Source organism: Neofelis nebulosa, chromosome 11 (assembly GCF_028018385.1).
Source record: "Neofelis nebulosa isolate mNeoNeb1 chromosome 11, mNeoNeb1.pri, whole genome shotgun sequence".
Classification (NCBI taxonomy): domain Eukaryota; kingdom Metazoa; phylum Chordata; class Mammalia; order Carnivora; family Felidae; genus Neofelis; species Neofelis nebulosa.
This window is the reverse complement of record NC_080792.1, coordinates 61,093,223-61,118,561: the sequence shown is the minus strand read 5'-3', so window position 1 is coordinate 61,118,561 and position 25,339 is coordinate 61,093,223. Positions and strand designations below refer to the sequence as shown.

Below are 25,339 nucleotides of genomic sequence, written 5' to 3'. Positions count from 1 at the left end.
ATCTCTCCCTTAGGTGCCTATAGATAAGACCAGTAGGCTTATCTAGCCCTGAGGGAAAGATAGAAGTCAGTCTTTATTATCAGACTTGTGTGGTACCATCATCTCTCAGGTGGAACAGAGATGTCCTTTGTCTGACCTGGAGCTTTCTGGAGGGCGGTTAGACTGGTCTGCATAAGAAGGTATTGACATTTCCCAATAGGTTTTTACAAACCTTTAAATTTAAGGCTGCCAGTCAGCATAGATTATGGAAAGTGGCGTTGTATCTGCACCAGACCAGAAGTTCACAGGTCGATTTCCTCATTACTAATGGAGAAGGGAGAATATACTTATCCTAGATATTATTAATTCAGCCTTAAGCTCTACCTGAAAAATATAATCAGTGCTTCAGAAGGGAATTCAAATGGAGAAGAAAAAAAAAAAGTACTTGAGTTTGGTGACTGGAGCTCAAAAATGCAATGGACAAGAAGGGCCAAGCTGGTTGTCTCATGCATGTTTGAAAGCCACTGCCCACCCACCACCCCATAGTCGTGTGTGGCAGTGAGGGCGAAACTTCTGAAATGAAACAAAGAAATGCTTTTTAACTGAGGACAATGGGTAGAAAATCTCCTTCAGTTTCACTTGACTTTAAAGAAAAGAGAGCGAGGATAAAATGGCAGAAATACATCCTGGCCATGGCTTGAAGCAAGGGACAATATTACACTGTCTCTTTCAGCACTTGAGCAGATTTGCCTTGAAAAGAGAAGAGGTGTTGGATTCACTCTTTTCCGGGGGGGGGAGGGAGGGAAAGGGGTAAGCAGAAAGAATAATAATAAAAACAGTATAATTTGAAAATTCAGCTAGTAAATACAAAACGAATATTTGATAGTATTATGTACTGGAGAGACTGTCATAAATGATGTCAGGGTGTGCAGAGCCCCTTGTCAACAGCCACCCGGACCAGTTTCTTGGTGATCCTAGGCCATCCAAATATATTTAAATGTTTCCTAGGAATTGTAGAAGTGCAATATTTTATGAAATGACTCTCACTCAGGGAAATGACTGCATTTTTAATAGATTGCTGTGTGCTCCCGGGCCACCCAGAACCAGAAATAATTACGTTGATAAAAGTGCTAAAAGAATAATGCTTTTCTTTGGGGAAAAAGAGGATCTTCAACTCTGAACTGAGTGGCTACTACCCATGAATGTCTAGTGTGTATTAACGTTGTTTGAAAACATTGTCTTGATATCGATATTGGAATAAATAGGTGCGTATCTCCTGCACAAAGTGAAAAAATACATTTTAAAAAAAGCTAACTTGGACCCTTTTACCAGTAAGAACTTCCTATCAGAATCACGATCCTGTCCGCACATCAGCAGATCCTCGTTGCCATCTTGATGTCCTAGCTGAGACCTCGAAAGAATCTGAGACAGAAGAAAGAGGTGACATGAGCAGCCTGGGACAGATATCAAGGACAGTGCAGAGATGATGGGATTATCTTGAACTGTGATAATTGTGCATGTGTGTGACTTTCATTTTGTAAAATGGAGATCAACCATCTTGGTGGCACTTGGCATCTCAGAATCACATAGGGGCACAGGGTCAATCAGTAAGGAACTGCCTTATAAATGACTTGACGTATTGGCCTGTGACGAATTAGATTTACTTTGAAAGCACTTGGGTTTTATTTCATTTTGATGGAAGCCAAATTTATTATAAGGATTTATTCCTGTGATTAACAGTCTGCCCATTGTGTTACCAAAAAACCAATCAAGAAAACAATGACAAAGTCAGTGATGTTTTAGCCAGAAAGATGACAGTGGTCAAAGAAGTTGAAGTTTTAGGCTTTTCTTCTGAGATACCATATCATCATGGTCTGTCCTACAACGTCTTCTATTTCCCACCTATAAAATGTAAACTGTCGTGGCTTAGTTGGTTAAGCATCCGACTCTTGATTTTGGCTCAGGTCATGACCCCAGGGTCATGGGAACGAGCCCCGAGTTGACCTCTGTGCTGACAGCACAGAACCTGCTTAGAATTCTCTCTCTCTCCCTCTCTCTCTCTACCCTTTTCCCTCTCTCTCTTTCTGTCTTTCTCTCTCTCAAAAACAAACTTAAAAAAATAAAATAAAATGGAAAATGTTGATTCTGTATCAGAAAGATATTTCTGGAATGAAATGGAACAGAATCCACAAAATCAAGGGAAGGAAACAAAAAAAACATTCACTGAATAATTTGTAGTTTTGTTTTACCTTAAACCTTCTTTATTTATATCCTTGACAACTGAATGCCTCACTCCAATGATAAAATGAGGAGAAGTGGATACCGTCTTCCTTCAGCGGGATTCATTGTACTGAGATCCTTGAAGATTTTTCTGGACATACCTGATGTTTGAGATGTGGGAAATGGCTCTAATTCCAATTGGAACAGATCAGGGAAAGAACAGTGGGGCAGCGGTTGCCAGTCTTAGAGTAAAATGTGCTTCCGTGTCTTCAGGGCACAGAATAAATGTTTCATGCAAAATGGTAAGGTTTTAGTGCTTATTGGCACCTATTTTTAAAATGCCCTGGGGGCACCTGGGTGGCTCAGTCGGTTGTGGATCTGACTTCTCAGACTTTGGCTCGGGTCACGATCCTGCGGTTCGCAGGTTGGAGCCCCACGTTGGACTCTGTGCTGACAGCTCAGAGTCTGGAGCCTGCTTCAGATTCTCTCTCTCTCTCTCTCTCTGTTTCACCCCCATTCATGCCCCGTCTCTCTCTCAAAATGAAAAAGCAATAAAAAAACCTAAAAAGTAATAAAAATTAATAAATAAAAAAAATGCCCAGTGAAAATAAGTTGCGTGAATTTGCTAACGGACTCAGAGCACACTCTTCCCTGTGGAATCATTTGACCCGACCCACTCTGACAGGGCTGGACACTGATTTTCAGATGCCATAGCCTCACGTTGCGAAAGGAATGTAAAAACCTGCTTCAATCACACCATGTCCAGAAAGCGGCCAGAGCATGTCCAGAATGGTGCCTGGCTGGTAGCCTTCCAGTTGTTACCAGTGGCAGCATCGTTAAAAGGTTCTGGTTGTGAGCAATGGGATTTGGATTTAACCATTTCTGATGCTGTTGTAAGAACAGGTCATCATGCCGTGTCACAAAGCAGCGTCACCAACTGTATGATGAAAGCGCCGTTTCAACTGAGATGTCTCTCTAGAGATGAGGCAACCCAATTGTAAGATGAAGCAAATTAATCACAAAGCATAGCCTGGTTCAAAATGGGTGTGGAAGGGACTATCCCTGCCCGAGAGTCCTCCTTCTATCGTACAGTGGTCATTGGCCAGGGCAAGCGTGAATCCATGACCACTCCTTTAAAATGCCCTCGGTCCAGGCGCGCCTGGGTGGCTCAGATGGTTAAGCGTCAGATTTGGGCTCAGGTCATGATCTCGTGGTTGGTGAGTTCGATCCCCGTGTCCAGCTCTGTGCTGACAGCCCAGAACCTGGAGCCTGCTTCAGATTCTGTGCCTCTCTCTCTCTCTCTGCCCCTCCCCCACTCTCTCTCTCTCTTTATCTCTCTCTCAAAAGTAAATAAACTTTTAAAAGTAAAGAAATAATAAAATTCCCTCAGTCCAAACAGGAGGGATAAAAAAGCTGGTGTGTAATCAGTCTACGTGCTAATGACACTTCTAGGCATTGAAGAACCAGAAGAAAATGCAGTTGACTACATATTTGTGGGTTAAGAGGAAAGATAGAAAGGGAACTAAGAAAAAATTTTTTTATGTTTATTCATTTTTGAAAGACAGAGACAGAGCACAAGCAGGGGTGGGGCAGAGAGAGAGGGGGACACAGAATCTGAAGCAGGCTCCAGGCTCTGAGATATCAGCACAGAGCCCGAAGCGGGGCTCGAACTCGCGAGCCGTGAGATCGTGACCTGAGCTGAAGTCGGATGCTCAACCGACTGAGCCACCCAGGTGCCCCAGAAAGGGAACTTTCATTTCTTATGGCTGATAAGGTTATATCTTCAAGGAATCATAGTTTTAAAAAAATATATGATCCTTTACACTATGCTATAAAAAGAACTTTTGAAATATTGAGCTTTTCAGTAAATCATAGGTTTTTTTTTTTTTTTTTTTTTCTTAATCCTTACAGACAATATTAAAAGACTTTTGAAATACTGAGATTTAAGGTTCTGGGATTTTTTGGAAAAAAAAATTTTAATGTTCATTTCTGAGAGAGAGAGAGCACAGGCAGGGGAGGGGCAGGGAGACAGAAGATCTGAATCGGGCTCTGTATTGAAAGCAGCAAGCCCGATGCGGGGCTCGACCTCACGAACGGTGAGATCATGACCTGAGCCGAAGCTGGATGCTCCATCAGCTGAGCCAACCACGCGCCCCAGGTTTTGGAATCTTCTTAAAGCCCTTCTTAAAACATACACATGGTTTCTCAACATGCCTGGCAGAGTAACTTGAACCAATGCTGTGGGTACAGACAGCACACACGGGGATTTGTTAAGAGGATTTGATCCAGGGCCCTTTTGAAACAGACATGGAAATATGTGTCATCTTGAAGCGTCATTTCTCAGGCAGAGAGCCACTAAGATTCCCTCTTAGCTGAGAATTAGAAAGTGTGTCGTTAGCATCTTTCCAGCTTTTTCGTCAGTGCCCCATCCTCTCCTCCCTTGCTCTCCACCTCTCCCCATATGGCACACCAAGCCCTTTCCTTCTGAGCCACTCCAGAATCTTCCATGCGGCAGTTACTCTGAGACCTTCAAGTGTATCTCCCTCTCCTGTGGGAGGAGGTGTTCTTGTTCATTGCTCTATCCCCCGAAAGTATCTGGAGCATGTCCCCAGGGCGTTTATCTTTGGGAGACCCTACAGAGAGGCCCAGTAGGTGCCTAATGAGGGTTGGCTAAGTCGTGGAGGCCACTGTGACACTGCGCTCTCTTACGTCAGTGTCAAATATTAAGGCTACTTCCGGTACCTTACCTTGACTTGCCCCCTTCCGTTTACTCACTTGTTATACAAGTCATGCCTGCCATGCCTGGTTCTGCTCCCCTTCCACCTCTCTCTCTTTCTCCCTCTCCCCCCATGTCACTCATATCAACATATTGACTATTTTCCTCCACAAGCATCCTTAAGCCAACATACCAATATATATACATAACCCTAAGCCCACCTTCCCCGGGAATCTTTTGGAAATGAAATAAGAGCAAATGTAATACTCTGCAAATGATGTAACACAGTAGATAGACTCTGCACAATGGAACTTCGGGAAACAAATTCAACATGTACTGAACTGAGGCATGAGATAGAATCTGATGACTAAAGAAAGAAACCATAACTAGTAGGCATTTCGGCTGCAGTCAGATGGGAGTCTGATTTCTACGGAGTAGAAAGAAAACAAGAAACACAGCAGGACATGATGGGAGAGATAAAAACCGAGAGGAAATCTAGGACGATGGCTCATTTCCACCTAGGACTTACTGGCTAACACTCTTCAGAAAGCCTACCTCAAATCAGAAGCAGAATATGTGCTGGGAAGGGTTCTCGCTGTGCTCTTGCCATATGAGACACATCAAAAGTCCAGTTTCCAAGGGGCTGCTCTGGTCCTAGTTCTCACTGCTGTGAGCCCCTTCTAAGCTTCTAACTGCCACCTCTGCGGACTCTCCACTTTCATTTTAATATTTCATTGCTCTCTTGACACAGGGAGGAGCAGTATCTGTTTTTGCGTGTTCCTTTTAATCGATTTGTTATGGCAATTATTATTATTTTTTTTACTCCAGAGGATGCTAAAGAGACTGCTATTTCCCTGAAAGGGAAGATTTTAGAAGCATGTGTAATGCAACTGTCATTCTCATTGTGGCACATGCAGAATATTCCCGAAGGATTCTCCTGTGTTTGTGAAAAGCTTTGGCGTTAATTTCTACGACCCGTTTTAAGAGGAGGCGATCCTCACCCTCTGATTCAGGTCCGCTCACTAGTGATCGAATAATAACTTAGGAAAGAGAGTATCTGGCCACAGATTTTCCCTCCAGAGAAAGCTCTGGATTAGCCCAGTCTCCATGAACATGGCCTAGTGGCTTCCCACCATTCCCAACCAAAACTACAGAGCACTGACTCTCCATCCCTGTCTTATGAACAGCCAATGAGCTATTTGTCACAGTATATTTAATATTTTCTTGAAGTTTGTGCTTCCAGAGTTGGAAACGATTGTTGCAAGTAACACTGATTAATTTCACACCGTTATGTTCTGGACATTTCATAAATCCAATGTGGTAATAATATGCAAAATAGACTCCGTTGATAAACTGAAAAATATCAGGTAGCATTATGCTAAACTGAACAATGTTTCTTCCTGTCTCCCTATCTCCCTTTCTCCCTCCCTTCCTTCTCTCCATCTTTCCTTTCCCCTCCCTTCCTTTCCCCTCCCTTCCTTCCCTTCTTTCCTTCCTTCCTTCCTCCCTCCCTCCCTTATTCTGTCCTTCCTTCCTTCCTTCCTCCCTTCCTTCTTTCCTTTTTCTTTCTTTCATTTGTATTCCACTGATAAAAACCATTAATTTATTCATAAATATTAAGCATCAACGATGTTGGGTACTTGGGATAACACAGAAAGCAAATCAGATTGGGAAGCAAGGGAGTAGACTGTGCCCATATCTGAGGAACAGAATTCCAGGCAGAGGGAACAGCAAACCCTCCAAGGAGGTGAGCGTGCCCGACAGGATAGAAGGAAGTGAAGAAACCTGGGGCCAGTGGGGGAGTGAGAGGGGGGTCAGAGAGGCCACTGTAAGGACTTTGGTTTTCATTCCAAGCGAGATGGGACACTCTTGGCAGGCTGAAAAGTAACATGACATGACTTGGGTTAACAGGGTCACTACAGTCACTATAAGGAGACCAAACCATAGAGGAGTGTTCCCATCACATGCTGTAGCCGTCCTCATTTTTGAAAAATGCTTATTTATTTTTAGGAAAATAAATGAGAAAGAAAACTATCAGTTTCCCTGTCTTATTAAGCAAAATATACAACACATAGGTCATTCTGATGACAATATCTTCTTCGTACTTCAAGTCATGATCAGAAATACCTCAAGCTGCACGTGGCATTGGGCTGGGGCGCTGAGAAGGTAGGCCTCGAGGACAGGAAGGGCATTCCAAGCAGGAAGGACCCTGAAGGGAGCTGAGCTGAAAGCTGGAGGCACAGCAAACCAGCTTGACACATGTTCTACCACAGAGTTAATGCCTTTTACTGGGCTAAGAGATTCTGGGCCTCATCACAATGAAAGGAGACACATTTCCACAGAAGCATCCAGACTCAAGATCCTCAGCCAGCATCGTGGGCACAAGAGGAGGGGAGACACTACTCCTCGACGTTCTTATAGGCCCATCCTTTTACAAATGGGCCTATGTGCTGGCCTGTGCCATTTTACCTGCACTGACTCATATCATTTATCTGGTATTATCCCTGTCTCCTGGGCTCACTCACAGAATAAACTGATTCTCAGGGAAAGGTTTTAGACCACTGGCCAAATCACCAGCAAACACAGGTCAATCTTTCCCAGAAATCCTGTTATTTTAATAGTTTAAGTCTCATCAGAGAGCACTTTTGACCCTGACAGCACTGGAAATTTTTTTTTTTTTTTCTTTTCTTCCCTCAAGTGATTGAGTTGATTCTTTGCTCTCTGCAGTCCCACTGGCAGGGAAGGCTACTGAGACCTGGGATTTAGACACTGGAATAACATTCCTTAGCTCAGCAGCAGCTATAGCAGCCACGAAACAGCACAGTCAATTTGTCCCTTTGGCCTTTAGTTTTTTGTTTTTTTAACGTTGATTTATTTTTGAGAGCAAGAGAGAGACAGAGAGACAGAGACAAAGTGTGAGCAGGGGAGGGGAAGAGAGAGAGGGGGAGACACAGAATCTGAAGCAGGTTCCAGGCTCTGAGTTGTCAGCACAGAGCCCGACACAGGGCTCGAACCCATGAGCTGTGATATCCTGACCTGAGCTGAAGTTGGACGCTTAACTGACTGAGCCACTCAGGTGCCCCATCCTCTTGGCCTTGTAGAAGCAATGGTTGTGAGCACATGCACTGAGACTTTCATAGTTAATTGGATGGGTGCAAGCATGAATATCTCGGTGATGAGCTATAAAAGCATTCACACATTATTCTGTAGTAAGCTAGCACGACTCCATGTCAGTTTAAGAGATATGGGCACTTGGCTGCATGTATATGCATTAGAACAGGCCTGAATGTGAGACCAAAGTATCAAATGTATATTCATGGCCTACCACGTCCAGCCGTCAGTGGCCAGGCAGAGGGGTGGCTTTTGCTGAGCTGAACAACCAACAGTCTGGCATGTCTCAGCCTCTGGGCCCCAACAAACCCAACCTGGACCAGAATATTGAGAAGCAACTACTTCTCCAAGATTACCCTTCATAATCTGGCTTACTTTAAGGTTTTGGAATTTGGGGAAATTTTAGAAATGAAGGAATTGAGGCTCCTTCCCTTCCTGGAGACCTACAGAGATGCTTTGTTGATTGACTCAGTCCCTGACCGAGAGACGAAGTAATTCACAATGAACACCACTAGCCAGGGGCATTGTAGCTCTTCTGTTGATGATGTCTTTATTTTTTTTCTCTTGAACCTCCCTCATCCAAGTACCCAGCTGTGTAAATTAACTATTGTTTTAGGATCAGGTCGTCGGGGAGGGACATTAACGGTAAGAAGGGAATATATAAATAGTGAAGCGGTATAGGACATTACTATTTGCTGACTTTATCTTGACTTTCTAACATCACAGAAAGTTTAAAGTTTCACGGGATGCTTAGGTGCTAAAAACAAACTCAAGGCATTAACTGTTAAGCCAGCTTGTTTATTTTCTATTTCCCATAGAGGGTAAGCAGGAAAGGGCACGGATTTTTACTTTTTTTTTTTTTTTTTTTTTAGCCTTTGCTATGTTCACAACCTTGAAACAGAACCCTTTGTGCAGAGACTCACTAAATGTTAGTTGAATGAATAAAAGCAATGCAGGAATTGTCAGTATGGTGGGCAATACACCCCAGGCCGTGATAGCAGCAGCCTGATCAATCTCAGACAACCACATAAAGCCTTGGTTTGGAAGAAGAGCCCTTGGTTCCAGATCTGAATGACGACTTGTGTGAGAAGAAAACAAGGAACTTAATGTTTCCAAGCCTTGATTTTGTGATCTTTTAAATGGGTAGAACAATGTCTATCCTTTAAAATATAAGCATCATTGGGGCAGTTGGGTGGCTCGGTAGGTTCAGTGTCTGACTCCTGATTTTGGCTCAGGTCATGATCTCATGGTTCATGGGATCGAGCCCTGCATCGGGCTCTGTGCTGACAGCGTGGAGCCTGTTTGCAATTCTCTCTCTCTCTCTCTCTCTCTCTCTCTCCCTCTCTTTCTGCCCCTCTCCTGCTTGCATGCCCACATGTACGTGCTCTCTCTCTCTGTCTCAAAAAAAAATAAACGTAAAAAAATACAAGCATCATTTTAGAATAAAATAAAATAGTGTTTTAAAGAGATAAACATTAGGGGCGCCTGGGTGGCTCAGTTGGTTGGACATCCGACCTCGGCTCAGGTCATGATCTCACCATTTGTGGGTTCGAGCCCCGCGTCGGGCTCTGTGCTGACAGCTCAGAGCCTGGAGCCTGATTCAGATTCTGTGACTCCCTCTCTCTCTGCCCCTCCCCTGCTCACATTCTGTCTCTCTCTCTTTCAAAAATAAACATTTAAACAAAATTTTTTAAATTTTTTTAATAGAAAAAGAGACAAACATTAGTTTATTATTTGTGGAAGTATTCTGAAAAGATAAGTAACTACAAAAACACAAGGTACTGTTATTATTACTAAATTAGCTCTTCCCTCAGTATTGACCATGGCCTGACTTGCACAAGTCAAAGCTCATCTTCCTTAGTTCTTCTTTGATTCACTTGCCTTCTTTCTTTACTTCCTGCTTGCTTTGGCACAGATACATATACTTTTGTATTTGTACCTTGGGCCACCTGTTCATTTCTTCAACGAGCACTTCGGAGCACCCATTTAGCGATAAAAAGTGAGAAGTCACAGCCCTCCAGAGGCACAGGAGGGACAAGGACCTAGAGAGATGGCAGAGAATGTACTGGCAGTGTGGGGAAGGGGCCCTCCTCCTGACGTACATGCTTTACTCTCTGACGGCGAACCTGGGGGGCGGGTAGCCCTGGTCTCCACTGAAAAGAAAGACAACACAATAAAAACAACATGAGGGAATGTTTGACATCCTCCCACATCTCCTCCCCTTATCATGTGGGCCTTCTGTTCTGAATAACGTTAAATTTATTTCCAAAAATCAAAGAGAGCTTATCAAGTTCTGGCTAAACGTATCCCCATGATCTGAAAGACTAATGCGATTAACTAAATCATAGACCTTAGAGCAATCGTAATGTTTGCTGTCGTTTCTCAATTACCTTCTACTTGGCAAATGCTATACAAGCCTATTGTAGTGCACAAAATATATACTAACAAAAAGGCGGGAAAATGCTGTAGCTAACAGCACAGGCTCTGAGAACAAATGCCAGCTCAGCTCTGTCACTTAGTAGCTGCATGACCTCATCTTACCATGCCCCCCTTCGTCATTTTTAAAATGGGGATTACAGGAGTACGGGAGCCGCTGCCGCCAAGTCCGGACCCAACACCGCGCGCCACCGACGCCCGCCTGCTCGACGTGCACTCCCGATTCCTTTTGCTTCTAAATCCAATATGGCAACTCTCAAGGATCAACTGATTCAGAATCTTCTTAAGGAAGACCATACCCCCCAGAATAAGATTACAGTTGTTGGGGTTGGTGCTGTTGGCATGGCTTGTGCCATCAGTATCTTAATGAAGGACTTGGCAGATGAACTTGCTCTTGTTGATGTCATGGAAGACAAATTGAAGGGAGAGATGATGGATCTCCAGCATGGCAGCCTATTCCTTAGAACACCAAAAATTGTCTCTGGCAAAGACTATAATGTGACTGCAAACTCCAAGCTGGTTATTATCACAGCTGGGGCACGTCAGCAAGAGGGAGAGAGCCGTCTTAATTTGGTCCAGCGTAATGTGAACATCTTTAAGTTCATCATTCCTAATGTTGTAAAATACAGCCCAAACTGCAAGTTGCTTGTTGTTTCCAATCCAGTGGATATCTTGACCTATGTGGCTTGGAAGATAAGTGGCTTTCCCAAAAACCGTGTTATTGGAAGTGGTTGCAATCTGGATTCAGCCCGGTTCCGTTACCTAATGGGGGAAAGGCTGGGAGTTCACGCATTAAGCTGTCATGGGTGGGTCCTTGGAGAGCATGGAGACTCCAGTGTGCCTGTATGGAGTGGAGTAAATGTTGCTGGTGTCTCCCTGAAGAATCTGCACCCTGACTTAGGCACTGATGCAGATAAGGAAAAGTGGAAAGAGGTTCACAAACAGGTGGTTGACAGTGCCTATGAGGTGATCAAACTGAAAGGCTACACTTCCTGGGCCATTGGACTGTCTGTGGCAGATTTGGCAGAAAGCATAATGAAGAATCTTAGGCGGGTGCATCCAATTTCCACCATGATTAAGGGTCTCTATGGAATAAAAGATGATGTCTTCCTCAGTGTTCCTTGCATCTTGGGACAGAATGGAATCTCAGACGTTGTGAAGGTGACCCTGACTCCTGAGGAAGAGGCCCGTTTGAAGAAGAGTGCAGATACGCTCTGGGGGATCCAAAAAGAGCTGCAGTTTTAACGTTTTCTAATGGTGTACCACTTCACTGTCTAGACTACAACAGGATTTTTAGTTGGAGGTTGTGTATATTGTCCTTATTATCTGATCTCTTATTCAAGTAATAATATTAAAAATGGCCTAGGAAAAACATCAGTTTCCTAAGTTACAAATAGGAATGGTTCACAAAACCTTGTGGCTACATCCTGATGCTGGACGGTACCCATCTTGCGTCGTCCTAAGTTGGTTAACTGAAAATAGTTGCACCACCTCAGAGACACCACTGCCAATGTGGCATGTGCTGCAGTTGCTATTCAAACCAGACGTGTATTTACTGCGTGTTGTATTACTTCTGGTTCCTTCACCCAACAAGCCTAGACCAACCTTTTTTTTTTTTTTCTCCAGCCAATCACCTCCTGGGATCCAATGTATAAATTCAGTATTGCATGTATTGTGCATAACTGTTCTAAAGGATCTTATTTTGTGTCCTATATAAGTCAGAACATAGTGTACATTGCCATATAATGTAAAAAGAAAGATCTACGTATAAACAATGCAACCAACTATCTAAGTGTCATACCAACCAACTAAAATACCAAATAAACTTTGAACAGTGAAAAAAAAAAATGGGGATTACAATAAAACCTCTACCTGGAAGGATGTTTTCAGAGGTGAAATCAAGGAACATACATCAAGCGGTTAAATGCAGGAGGCACACCAAAAATTCCAGGAAGGAATGGGGCACCTGGGTGGTTCAATCGGTTAATAGGCCAACTCTTGATTTCGGCTCAGGTCACGGTCTCATGGTTCCGTCGGTGAGTTGGAGCCCCGTATCGGGGCTTGGAGCCTGCCTTGGATCCTCTGTCTCCCTGTCTCTCTGCCCCTCTCCCACTTGAGCTCTCTCTCTCTCTCTCCCTAAAATAAATAAAACATTAAACACAATTTTTAAAATATCCCAGGAAAAAGTTAAGGATTGTGTAAGGTTAGCTCTCATCATCAGTCAATCATCCTGTCATCAGTAATCCTCACACAAATGATGTACGATTATCAGCTTTCACAGATAAAGAAATTGGAGCCAGAAATATTACGTAACATAGAGCGTGAATTCGTCTCAAGACTGTCTGACTTCATGGCTCAGGTTCACTTAACTACTACAGCCTCCGTGCCCCTCACCCCCGAGTATCCTTCAAGAATAAATTGTATTTGTAAGTACTAAAATCAATTCAACAGATATTTATCTAACATCTGAAACATAGACATTTTGTATAGCTGCAAGATTATGGCCCCCAAACTTATCTTGCTGGCATTGGGATAGAAGGATGAGGTTGGAGACAGACTCTGGGCCTTGATATGTTAAAAACAAAATGAGGGGATTATTGTGATGTTACATTCACAGTAGACCCTGGACTGAATTTGTTGAACTTAAAAGGATGATGAAGAAGGGGTCCTAATCAAATCAAAACGTGATGAGTAGGATATATGGACACACTTAGGTAGAGAACTTGGGCATGTATAAGAGAGGGTTGGGGAATGAAATGGGGAGGGTGGTGGTGGTGGGGAAGGTAACATTTATACCAGCCCACAAAGACCGATAGGATCTGGAAGGATCTGTAGACTGAGGTAAGAAGGGCAGAACGAACAGTCTGAGCAAAGACCCTGAGGCTGAAAGGCCAAGTATATGTTCAGAAAGGTTGTGTTCAGATGCTCAGAAAAGTTCAGGGTATCCAGAGGAGTGGAATGCAGTGGGAAATGAGGCCCAAAAGTTTGTTGGGCATGATATTAAGGCTGTCTATTCTTCAGGCTGTGAGGGTTGAGAAGAGAGGGACAGACTCAGACGTGGGCTCTGCCAGTGAGGTGGGGAGCAGGGAGCCACTGAGGTGAGAAGCAAAGAAACCAGCTCTAGAGCTAGGCCAGAGGGCATTAATGACTCATAAAGGCAGGATAGGAGATGTGGAGTATCAGTACAATTTAGTGGTGGGCATGGGAATGAGGGGCACAGAGGAATACAAAACGGCTACGGCTTCAGGTTAAGTGGGAGAAGGCGGACGCATCTCACCGAGGAAAGAGGCTTAAGAGGCAAGAACCTCTTTTACTGGACGTCAGTAAGGAGAGAAGCAGGGCCCCGGCAGACCCGGTGCGCAGCCACCGTCGTGCAGGTGCGTTTTAGTGCAGATGCCTGATAGGCAGCTGGAAACAGGGAATCTGGATTCGAGCAGCATCTAGGGGGCTACATGTCAGAGGTGACCGTCCACGCCTCAGGAGCAGATAAGCCGAGAATAGATGCTGGTATTTTAGCATGAAGCTGAAGAAGGAAAACCAGCAAAAGAAATGCAGAGGAAGTTATTTTTTTCCAGAGATGGAAGGTGGGCCTGGGGAGGGGCGGGGGACAGGGAGGGGGGACCGAGGGATGCTAGAGAGAGGCAGAGCAACAGGAACCCTGAAGGGAAACCTCTAGGTGCATGCGGAAGTAAAACATGTCAGGGAAGAAGGTTGAATTAAAAAAAAAATTCCTCCTATTGCATTAAGAGGAAAATGGTCAAGGAGAGCTTCAGAAGCACACTTCAATTGCAAACAAATGTCTTTGGGGAAATGTAAATGGTTTTGAACGCCATGCTGTTTAACTCAAACCAATAATAGTATAAAGTCTTTAAAATCATAAGTCAAATGAACTGGTCAGGTCATCCTGTTTTTTTCTATTTACGTCTCTTTCCCCATAAAAGCAGATGAATGTTTGTGCTAGGTGTCTGTTTCCACATTAACTGAATAATAATGTATGTTTTCCCCAATCCCCTGGTACCCGCTGTTAAAACACCCAAAGAGGGATCCTTCAATTTGTTTATCCCACTGAATTTTGAAGAATTTGAAAGAGTCAAAAAGAGTTGGCCATTTGTCCAAAACAAGAGTGTGCTTTTAGAAAAGAAAAGCTTCCCCAGAGAACCTTTTCATACTACTGAGCATTTAGTAAGACAAACATTCAGAAATAACCAACATCAGTGGAATCGTGAAGGCTGCAAATCTGTCAGTAAGTTTCAAAGGAGAGGCAGGCTAAATCCGTCAGACGGTGCATTGCTGGAGACGGAGACTGCCTTCCTAATCCGCTTCGCCGTTGAAAAATGTAGACACATCATTATGAATTGCTTCTGATAGCCGAGTGCTCACAGCAGAGGGTTTGTTCTTAACTATTTTTCTGCTGCCAAGTCGTGCTCAATTGCAGCATGTTAAATTATGTGCTCGCTGATGAAATTGGATGCACTGCTTTTTAGGTTTTCATCCAGCTAAGATCATGGTTGGGGAGAAGCCAACTGTAGATGCAGTTTTCCGCCTATGAGCTGGAAACTCCAAGTTCACGAAAGTTCAGAAATTTCAGGAAGACAGATGACAGGGGAGGATGGATGTGCCTGTTTGGTGGCTCAGGAGCTTCCCACGATGCCCTCGCCGCCCCGACCCTGGCTGGTTCAGGTCCACACGCAGCATGGTCATGATGCATGATTTTCTACTTGGCTCAGCCGGGCTCTATTTCCTTTCTCAGGGAAGACCCTCAACAAATACGTGCTAATTTGGCTTTGTCCTCTGAAGATATTCCACGTTTTGTTTCCAGAAATCCTATTTAGTTAAAATAGCCCTCTGACTTTCAAACAATTTTTCTTTTCCCCACAGTTTTTCTCTCACTGCATTGTAGAAATGACTGGGGGGGGGGGGGGGGGGGGGAGGGGAGGAACTGATCAACTCCAATTAGCCCTGCAGGCACCCAAAGAAAGAGCATTTTTAGTTCTTTGACAGTGGCCTCACGGCGACATCAGTCCAGACTCGCTGGCTCCACGGGTACACCCTGTCTTCATACCACATTCGCTGCTGGGACGCAAATCAGCATGACTTGAATTCAGCCTTTAAAACAGAGAAACTTGGAAAGCAAAACACAGTATAGAGGAGCCTAGAAGCGGTAACAAAAAAAACCTCAAATAGGAACTCTAACTCCAAAAAGCAAAAAAATGAATTGAAAAAATTAAGAGTTATCCGAGGTGAGGGAATGTTTTCCTGCCTAGAAAGCCCGTGCCCAGGACGGTTGGGTGGGAGTCGAGAGAATTACTCCACCAGCACTGAGCTCTGCAATTCAGCTGAGGTCACAGATAATCTATCTAGTCTAGTGGCCGCAGATTTGTTTCTATAAAGGTAAGTATTTTAGGCCTTGCGGGCCATATGACGGCAACTATTCCACTCTGCTGTTGTAGTGTAAGCCTGACTGTATTCAACAAAGTTTTCTTTGAAAAACCAGGCAGACTCCATCTAGTATGTCTATCATTAAACCTTTTGTTCCTGCCTTTCATCTGTTAATCATAGTATCTTTATCATCAAGGGCGGGGTGGGGGGGGGGGGAGGGGGTGCCCGGGGGGCCCAGTCGGTTAGGTGAGTGCCTTGGGTTCAGATCATGATCTCATGGTTTGTGAGTTCCAGCCCCAAGTCGGGCTCTCTGCTGTCGGTGCAGAACCCACTTCCCATCCTCTGTTGTCCTCTCTCTCTGCCCTTCCCCCTCTTACTCTCTCTCTCCCTCAAAAATAAATAAATAACAACTTAAAAAAATATATCTGATTTATCATTAAGAACACCTTGAGTTGAATTTTGGAGAATCTTTGACTTGTTCAGCTTCATAAGGCCACAACATTGGCCTAAATCCTTATCTATACACCAAAAAGTTTCTGATTTTAAAAATTTCCCATTGAAAGATATTTGCAAATGACATATCAAAGGGCTAGTATCCAAAATCTATAAAGAGCTCACCAAACTCCACACCCAAAAAACAAATAACCCAGTGAAGAAATGGGCAGAAAACATGAATAGACACTTCTTTAAAGAAGACATCCGGATGGCCAACAGGCACATGAAAAGATCTTCAACGTCGCTCCTCATCAGGGAAATACAAATCAAAACCACACTCAGATATCACCTCATGCCAGTCAGAGTGGCCAAAATGAACAAATCAGGAGACTATAGATGCTGGAGAGGATGTGGAGAAACGGGAACCCTCTTGCACTGTTGGTGGGAATGCAAATTGGTGCAGCCACTCTGGAAAACAGTGTGAAGGTTCCTCAGAAAACTAAAAATAGACCTACCCTATGACCCAGCAATAGCACTGCTAGGAATTTACCCAAGGGATACAGGAGTGCTGATGCATAGGGGCACTTGTACCCCAATGTTTATAGCAGCACTCTCAACAATAGCCAAATTATGGAAAGAGCCTAAATGTCCATCAACTGATGAATGGATAAAGAAATTGTGGTTTATATACACAATGGAATACTACATGGCAATGAGAAAGAATGAAATATGGCCTTTTGTAGCAACGTGGATGGAACTGGAGAGTGTGATGCTAAGTGAAATAAGCCATACAGAGAAAGACAGATACCGTATGTGTTCACTCTTATGTGGATCCTGAGAAACGTAACAGAAACCCATGGGGGAGGGGAAGGAAAAAAAAAAAAGTGGTTAGAGTGGGAGAGAGCCAAAGCCTAAGAGACTGTTAAAAACTGAGAACAAACTGAGGGTTGATGGGGGGTGGGAGGGAGGGGAGGGTGAGTGATGGGCATTGACGAGGGCACCTTTTGGGATGAGCACTGGGTGTTGTATGGAAACCAATTTGACAATAAATTTCATATATTGAAAAAAAATAAGATATATACTTGAAAAAAAAATAAAAATAAAAATTTCCCACTGAAATCCAACCTTTGTCAGAGATCTTTCTGGAGAAGAATTTTTTTTTTTTTCTCTTTTTCCACCAAGAAGGAATAGCAATCCTAATTAGCTAGGATCAAAGATTTGAACACAACCTTGAAAGAGTCTCTGTTTTCAGACAATTTCCTAGCTCTGTAACTTATACGTCTAACTGCTTATTTTTGAACAAACAACCAAATCCTCATGCACTGATTTCCAAAATATATATTCCTGATTTTCCCAGAATATTATAAAGAACTAAGTTTGCTTACCAGGTACTTCTAGGTTAGTGCAAACTTTTCCTACAGTAATTCAAAGACAAAGACCTGATGAGTTCCAAATAGCCAGACTTGGGCTTCGATAGGACTTTTGGTTCTTGATATTTTACAATTTAAGACTTTTTTCCTAGTGTGCAACTATGTTTTGGATTATTGATATATTTCTATGTCCTTTAAGCCTTACATTAAGAACCCTTATATATTTCTTGCTAGAAAATGAGAATTCAAAATCAAGACCAACCTTGAAATTAAGAATTTGACATTCTTAAACAGCTACCTGATGTTGATTTATTCAGCTAAATGCGGTTATTCTCAGGATCTCATGTACACAAAACAGAAAGTTTCAAATTGTGAAAGGAGGTTCCCAGCATTTTAGAAATCACCTGGAGTATTGACTCTCACTGCTTGTTTTTATGTGAAATTAAAGTTATCTAGCAAAGCAGAAACTTGCCTTGTCTTATTTAATCTGTATTTGAGAAGTTCCCATTTACTTCAGTTTTAATGAATCTACTTGAATTGGCTTCTGGCTAGCATCAAACGTTGCTCTGGAATGTTTTGCAAGGAAGTTATATTTTTTTAAAGAAAAACAGTCTATGTTAAATACCGTAATATCACTAAATCAGGCAATTCATCTCCAACAAGTAACAGACTCAGACAATTAAAAACATCCCAAGTAAGGTCTTTATATAAACCTTTGAAAAATATAGAAAGGAATTTCTAAGAATGTGTCAGTTTTAACAAAATGTATGGCATGCCTTGTGATTTGATCTTTCTTACTGTTTAAAATATAGTCTTTGTAAGGATGTGAAATATGAGAGTATATTCTAAGAAGGTTCAGTCATTAAATAATTTGAGGAGATAATTCTTTTTTTTTTTTAACGTTTATTTATTTTTGAGACAGAGAGAGACAGAGCATGAACGGGGGAGGGGCAGAGAGAGAGGGAGACACAGAATCGGAAGCAGGCTCCAGGCTCTGGGCCATCAGCCCAGAGCCTGACACGGGGCTCAAACTCACGGACCGTGAGATCGTGACCTGAGCCGAAGTCGGACGCTCAACCGACTGAGCCACCCAGGCGCCCCGAGGAGATAATTCTAAAGTATGCTGAATCTACTTCAAGTACTTAATTGCAAACTGTGTGTCTAGAGTTTCCACGGGAAACATCCCATGACAGAGGGACTAACAAAATTACTTTGTTTTGTTAACTAGTTCCTACCTATATGAACTTCTTTCTTTTCAGGGATATTTTTCTTTTGCCCCTGGTGGCAGAAAACAATGATATGCATGGCAGAAAGTGGTGACATAGAAGGATCCCAAGAGTAGAGCCACTGGGAGGTGGGCAAAGGCTCCATGGCAGGACATACCTGAGTTCTAAGCCCCGCCCTGTACTCTTCTTTCGCAGGACAACTTGGATAACTATTCCCACCTTTGCACCTCAGTTTGTTTATCTGTGAAAGGAGGATAAGAATGCCTACCTTCAAGAGTTAGAACTGCATTCATTTAAAAAGTAATCGACCGGGGCGCCTGGGTGGCTCAGTCAGTTAAGCGTCCGACTTCGCTCAGGTCATGATCTCGCGGTCCGTGAGTTCGAGCCCCGCGTCGGGCTCTGTGCTGACAGCTCGGAGCCTGGAGCCTGTTTCAGATTCTGTATCTCCCTCTCTCTGACCCTCCCCCATTCATGCTCTGTCTCTCTCTGTCTCAAAAATAAATAAAGGTTAAAAAAAAAATTAAAAAAAAAAAAAGTAATTGACCATTTTTCTCCCAGAAGCCCACCACTTTCTGGCTGTGTCATCTTTAGCGGGTTATGTAACTTCTCTGCGCTTCGGTTTCCTTGACTGTAAAATGAGGCTATTACCGTATCTATCTCTCACTGAGAGAGAGGATTGTGAGATATACATGCAGGTTCAGAACAATAGTTAGCCCGCGGTAAGTGCACAACACATATTAAATATTGCTGTTCTGTCATTTTAAAAGTATTAATGGGGTGCCTGGGTGGCTCAGTTGGTTAAGCGCCCCACTGTTCATCTGAGCTCAGGTCTTGACCTTAGAGTCGTGAGTTCAAGCCCAGCATGAGGCTCCACACTGGGCATGAAGCCTACTTAAATAAATAAGATAAAAACTATAAAGTATTATCAATGGTGGCCAATAGACCGCTATGTATTATTAGGCTTATAGGCTAACAGGGAAGAGAGACAAAAAATACCAATGATGTTGGAAGACTGTGCTATCACAGAGAAGAAAAGGGAAGGTGAAGGGAATGTGGAGGTCACTGTGTACCCCTGATAGAAGCACCTCCTGAACTGGGAATGGTCGGGGGAGCTGAGTAAGAAGTAACTAAGCAGAAGGGTGGGGTGTGGGGCCACAGGCCCAGACAGGAAATAAGAACATGTCCTTGAAGCCTGGAGGCTGTGAAATGCTCCTGCAAGGACGAGGGGTGGGAAAAGGTGAAGCCCAAGGGACAGGTAGGGACAAGCCCATGGGGGGCCCTGCAAAGCTTATAAGGATTTTCGATTCTCTCCTGACAGTCACTGAAAGCCGGAAAAGAGATTTAAGTAGGAGACTGAGAAGGATTTCCTTTGCGAGGCAAGGTGGGGGCTGCCTTTGAAAGACTCCATTGAAAGGACAGGACTGGAGGCAGGGAACCAGGTGAGAGGCTGAGCAGGGACCTGGTCTAGAGGGGTGGGGCTTGGCCCGGGATCCAAGTGATTGATGCAGGGGGTGCGTGGTGGGGGGTGGGGAGGACAGGGGGTGGTTTTGTCGAATTCCTCAGGGCTGACTTCACATGCCAGCCGAGTTTGTTGCTGAGGTGGAGATACTCATGTATTAGACCTGCTGAGTTAGGTTGTAGGAAAAATGGGCCAGCAGTTGAGGCGTGTCCACTAAGGTGATGTTTTACTGCTAACAATAAAGTAGTAAAAGATTTCACTTGCTGTACAAAGAGCCCGTGAGAGATGCTGCTTGGGTCAAGGACGCCTTTGCTGGAATTAACTTCCACGATGATGCTCATAGACCCTGAGCAGGATCGTGGGGCAGAGGCTCCATAGACAGAACCTGAGGGGCCGAAGGTTTAGGCCTTGGGACACTGCCAAGAGGAGCCCCCAAATCTTGTCACCTAAAGTTGGCTTCCTAATTCATGCCTACCCACCCCCCCCCACCATGTCGTGTGCTTTCCCATATTATTTTTGTTGCTGTTTTACTTATTATTGAAATAGAATTGATATACAATGTTACATTAGTTTTAGGTGTACAACATATTGATTCAACAATTCTATACATTACTCAGTCCTCACCATGAAAAGTAGTTATCGTTTGTCACCTTACAAAGTTATTACAATATTATGGACTATACTCCCTATGCTATATGTTTCATCTCTGTGACTTATTTATTTTATAACTGGAAGTTTGTACTTTCTCATCCTGTTCTGATGACAAACACATCATTTATGGCGATTTAGGTCACACATAACAGAACACCTACCTCTAAAGCCTTACCTACCACTTTTATAAAGGGGAAATTGTCATTTCATATAACAATCTGTAACAAAAATCAATTGTTTTTGTTTAGTGAAGTGTCTCTACAGTTTCCCCAGCAACCTGCATTCATACACTACTTAATTTTTTCTAATGTTTATTTATTTTTGAGAGACAGAGCACGAGCAGAAAGAGGGAGACACAGAATCCGAAGCAGGCTCCAGGCTCTGAGCTGTCAGCACAGAGACTGATGCGGGGCTTGAACTCACAAACTGTGAGCTCATGACCCGAGCCCAAGTCGGCACTTAACCGATGGAGCCACCCAGGCGCCCCTTGATTCATACATTTCTAAAGTTTTTTAATGTTTTATTTATTTTTGAGAGAGAGAGACACACACAGAGTACAAGTGGGGGAAGGGGCAGAGAGAGAGGGAGACACAGAATCCAAAGAAGGCTCCAGGCTCTGAGCTGTCAGCACAGAGCCTGACACGGCTCTCGGACTTGTGAGCTGTGAGATCTTGACTTGAGCCAAAGTCAGAAGCTTAACTGACTGAGCCACCCAGGCGCCCCTGGATTCATACTTTTCTATATTTGTCTTTCCTCCTCAAGCTGGTTCCCTCATGGTTGGAAGAGGACTTTCTCAGCTCCAAATATCCTGTCCTCACATAGCAAGATCTGAGGGGAGAGAGACAGAATGACCTGGTTTTTGACCTTTGCTTAGATTGGGAAAATCTTCCCTCGACACTCTGTTACCACTCCCCTTACTTCTCATTGACGGGAACATCATCTCACGCCCATGCCCCAAATAAACCTGGGAGGTGAATAAGGCTTTGGAACCTGGGGTGGGGTTGGGCCCAGACTCTGCTCAAGTGCTTGGCAACCACAACCTGAAGGAAATCCAAGTGCTGTTATTAAGAAGGGGACAAGCTAACAGCAGTGAGTGCCACAGCAAGCCTGATTAGAAGGTGGCTATTGGCTGAGGTTAGACAAAAAAGTCTATCTGACCCAGACTTGAGAGTTGTAAAGAAGCTTCTCTTACAGTCTAATCAGCAAATTTGAATGGTAGCCTTTACATTTTCTGGATCAAAAATGCCTTCCATTGTCCTTGGTGGTGCTTAACTCTTGGAGGGTTAATAACCACAGTCAGATCTGTTGAGACTTCTGGATCCTCTACCCCCAAGGGTAAATTGCTCAGAAGTTCATACATACAAAATTTTACTTATGGTTTCAGGGGGTCGTGAGCTTTCTGAAGCTCACTCATGGACTAACCAGAGGCTCATGCCCAGGTATCTCTGTTCAGAACCCTTCAGGCTCCTGTAAGTCCTTTGCAGTCATTGAAATGGAAGCCAGCTGCTGGCTGAGACCCAGCCATTCCTGATATCCATCTTCTTGCAAGAGGTTTATCCATTGAGTCAGCTCTTCAAGTTAGACCCCCAAATTGCACAAGAAAGTAAGTTTTCCACCTTTTTAGTTGGCACTTAAAGCCATTTTCATACTCCTTCCATCAACATTATGAACACCCTTCCCGGGAATGTGCTCAAGTGAAATGACTACTCTCTAGCTCCTGACACAATGCCAATAGAAACAATCTAGATGTAACAAATAGGTAAAAAAAAAAAAAAATACTCAAAGCACCTCTACTCAAGGTTCTCTAACTTCTACAGATGAATCAAGTTGTGTTTACAGAAAGCTATACTGATAGATCACATTCACCAGACTCAAAATAGTATATCTCAACACATTACTTTTGGATTTATGCCCTTTTACTGAGGCTTTTACTGAGGCCCATCAATGGTTGGCCACCTGAGGGCTGTTGAATTCGTTGTCCATCACTTTGAGGGGCTTGGGGCTCAGGGAACCAGTGCAAGAAAATATAAATTTCCCAGATATTCCTATTGTGGTGAAGTCCTTTGTCTCTGACCCAGCTGTCTTGTGTCCCCTGTCAGTATCCATGAAACTCTGACTGGCTAAGTTGTTAGCTTACAAGTAGGGGAAAATCTCGAAGCTTTCACAATTTTTGACCAGAGCTCCTCATCTGGAGATCCGTGTATGGTCAGAGAATTTATTGCTTGTGAAAAACTGTCCTTTCGGTAAACTGGTAAATGCTGGTATGAAAAGTTCATTTTCTTCTGGTAAGTGCTACATAATTTTTTTTTAACGTTTATTTATTTTTGAGACAGAGAGAGACAGAACATGAATGGGGGAGGGACAGAGAGAGGGAGACACAGAATCTGAAGCAGGCTCCAGGCTCTGAGCCATCAGCCGAGAGCCCGATGCGGGGCTTGGACTCACAGACTGCGAGATCGTGACCTGAGCTGAAGTCGGACGCTTAACCGACTGAGCCACCCAGGCGCCCCAGTGCTACATAAATTTATAGCCCGGAATGTGGCTATTGTGTCTAACCACTCTAAATAGTTATTTATATTAAAAGTTGCAACCCAAATGCCATAGGCCCTCTCTTTTCAGAATAGGAGCTCAGTGCAGCCATGGTCTCTAGTAAATCTGTGAAGCAGGGCTTGGGTGAGCCATACTATGGCGGCAGCTCTGGAGTGCTCCTCAAGTAGCAGCACTACTGAGAGTTCTTACAAATGTGGGCTTATGTGATTCCTTCTCGAAAGAAACTAGGTCTTGAAAGAAAGACCTCCTTCCTGGCAAAGTGCAGGGCATAGATTCAAGATATGGGAATGATGAGGGCAGAAATTCAGAAGGCAAAGAGCATCAAATAAAAATTCCAGCAGTGGGGCACCAGAAAATGCTCTGGCAGTGTCCAGAAGCAGAGGCTGGGACAGGGTTTCAAGTGTGTCTGATTGGTTAAGAAAATTCTGTTCAGAAAAACTCTGTGAGGGAAGGAGGGAAGCAGGATAAGGTAGACGGAAAGGACCAAGCAAGATGTGGTCTTGGTTTGAGTCTACTTTTGGCCTGTTCTTTGGCAAGGGAGAGGGTGTGTTGCCTCCAATGAGGCAAGTACGCTAGTCTTAATGGGGAGGGATGCAGCCAAAGGGCTCTCATTGGATTTCCACAGAACCATAGCAATGAGCTATTGAGAAGCAATGTTCCCAGCAGGTGGAGGAGCTATGACATCCTGGTAAGTGACACAGATGGTGAATAACACCAGCAGGGTCCACCATCTACTACAGCAGTGATGATGGTGTGAGAAGGTCAGCCAGTGGGGGCCAGCAGGGGACAGGACAGCATAGAGTATGTGATGTCATAGTAGAGTTGCTGTATGACCGTAGACTTGTTTTCCTGACTGTAGATGATGGTGGGTCACTGTTATTCTTGATGCTGATAATTTGGGGACTCTCTCTCCCAACAGTATCTACACATGGTCTCTTCCAGGATTCAAGTCAGTTAGCACCTTATTCCATTTTGTTATGCTTTCTGAAGTTCTGGAATTCTAACTCACATGGAATCGTGGTGTCGATAACTCCCCATTTTCATTCAAAAGGAACACAAATCAGCTGGTCTCTACAGTCCAGGAGAACGTGCAGTTAGACCTTTTCTTAAGACATCGTAATATGGTTCACCGTGGAACAAAGAAGATTGAAAAGGGCCCATCGGCTTTTTCCTGCCGATGGGAAAATACAGGTTAAGAAATGAAATTACCTGGTTACAAATTCAAGAAAAGTAGGACAACGTTGGGCTGAGCTTCTTGGTCACTGGTCTGTTGCTCAAATTTTGTACATAATGTAGCCACCACCATGTTTCTGGAAAGATCATCTCCTCCTAGTCACCAAGTTATTTTTTAGCAAAGTCTCAAGGGAAACTTGGTTCGATTTATACACACTGAGGTTTGGGGAAGTCTAAGGGAAGTATCATTTTGCATGTCATAGGTCAGAAGTGCCATGCGAAGAGGAGTTAAGACTCAGCACCAAACCACGCAGCACAAACTTGCTTGTTTAGTTCCAGACATCTTTAGATCAGGAAATTGCAAATGAGTCCCATGGGACTTGAGTTCTCTATGAGAAGTAATCATTCCCACTGCACTAAGAAGTCCCGAGTAAAGGAATCTACTACTACTAAGTATGTATTAATTGCCCACTTGACATTCTATAGCCAGATAAATAATACAGAACAGGCTCATAGAAGATTTCAGCTTTTCTAGAGTAGAAAGGCCAGCACCATCCCCCATCTGCCATCCAACCTGGACCATTCCAAATTGGACCCAAATAATGTCCCCTCTACAAGGAATCATCTCTACAAT

The 25,339-nt window shown here is 43.7% G+C and overlaps 1 protein-coding gene and 1 long non-coding RNA gene across 2 annotated transcripts; both read left to right on the top strand.

The window, feature by feature from the left end:
- Positions 1 to 10,605: 10,605 nt before the first annotated feature.
- LOC131490413 (L-lactate dehydrogenase A chain) lies at positions 10,606 to 12,294 on the top strand. The gene has a single exon (XM_058692722.1). It carries the CDS (start codon positions 10,709 to 10,711, stop codon positions 11,705 to 11,707), a length of 999 nt encoding a protein of 332 aa, XP_058548705.1. The 5' UTR covers positions 10,606 to 10,708; the 3' UTR covers positions 11,708 to 12,294.
- Positions 12,295 to 24,393: 12,099 nt separating this feature from the next.
- Positions 24,394 to 24,783, top strand: LOC131489804 (uncharacterized). Its single transcript, XR_009250750.1, has 2 exons — positions 24,394 to 24,481; positions 24,584 to 24,783. It is a non-coding gene; the product is annotated as an uncharacterized LOC131489804 (long non-coding RNA).
- Positions 24,784 to 25,339: the final 556 nt, after the last annotated feature.

Excerpts from the sequence above, each read along its gene's own strand:
- LOC131490413 (XM_058692722.1), top strand. The coding sequence starts at position 10,709 with ATGGCAACTCTCAAGGATCAACTGATTCAGAATCTTCTTAAGGAAGAC.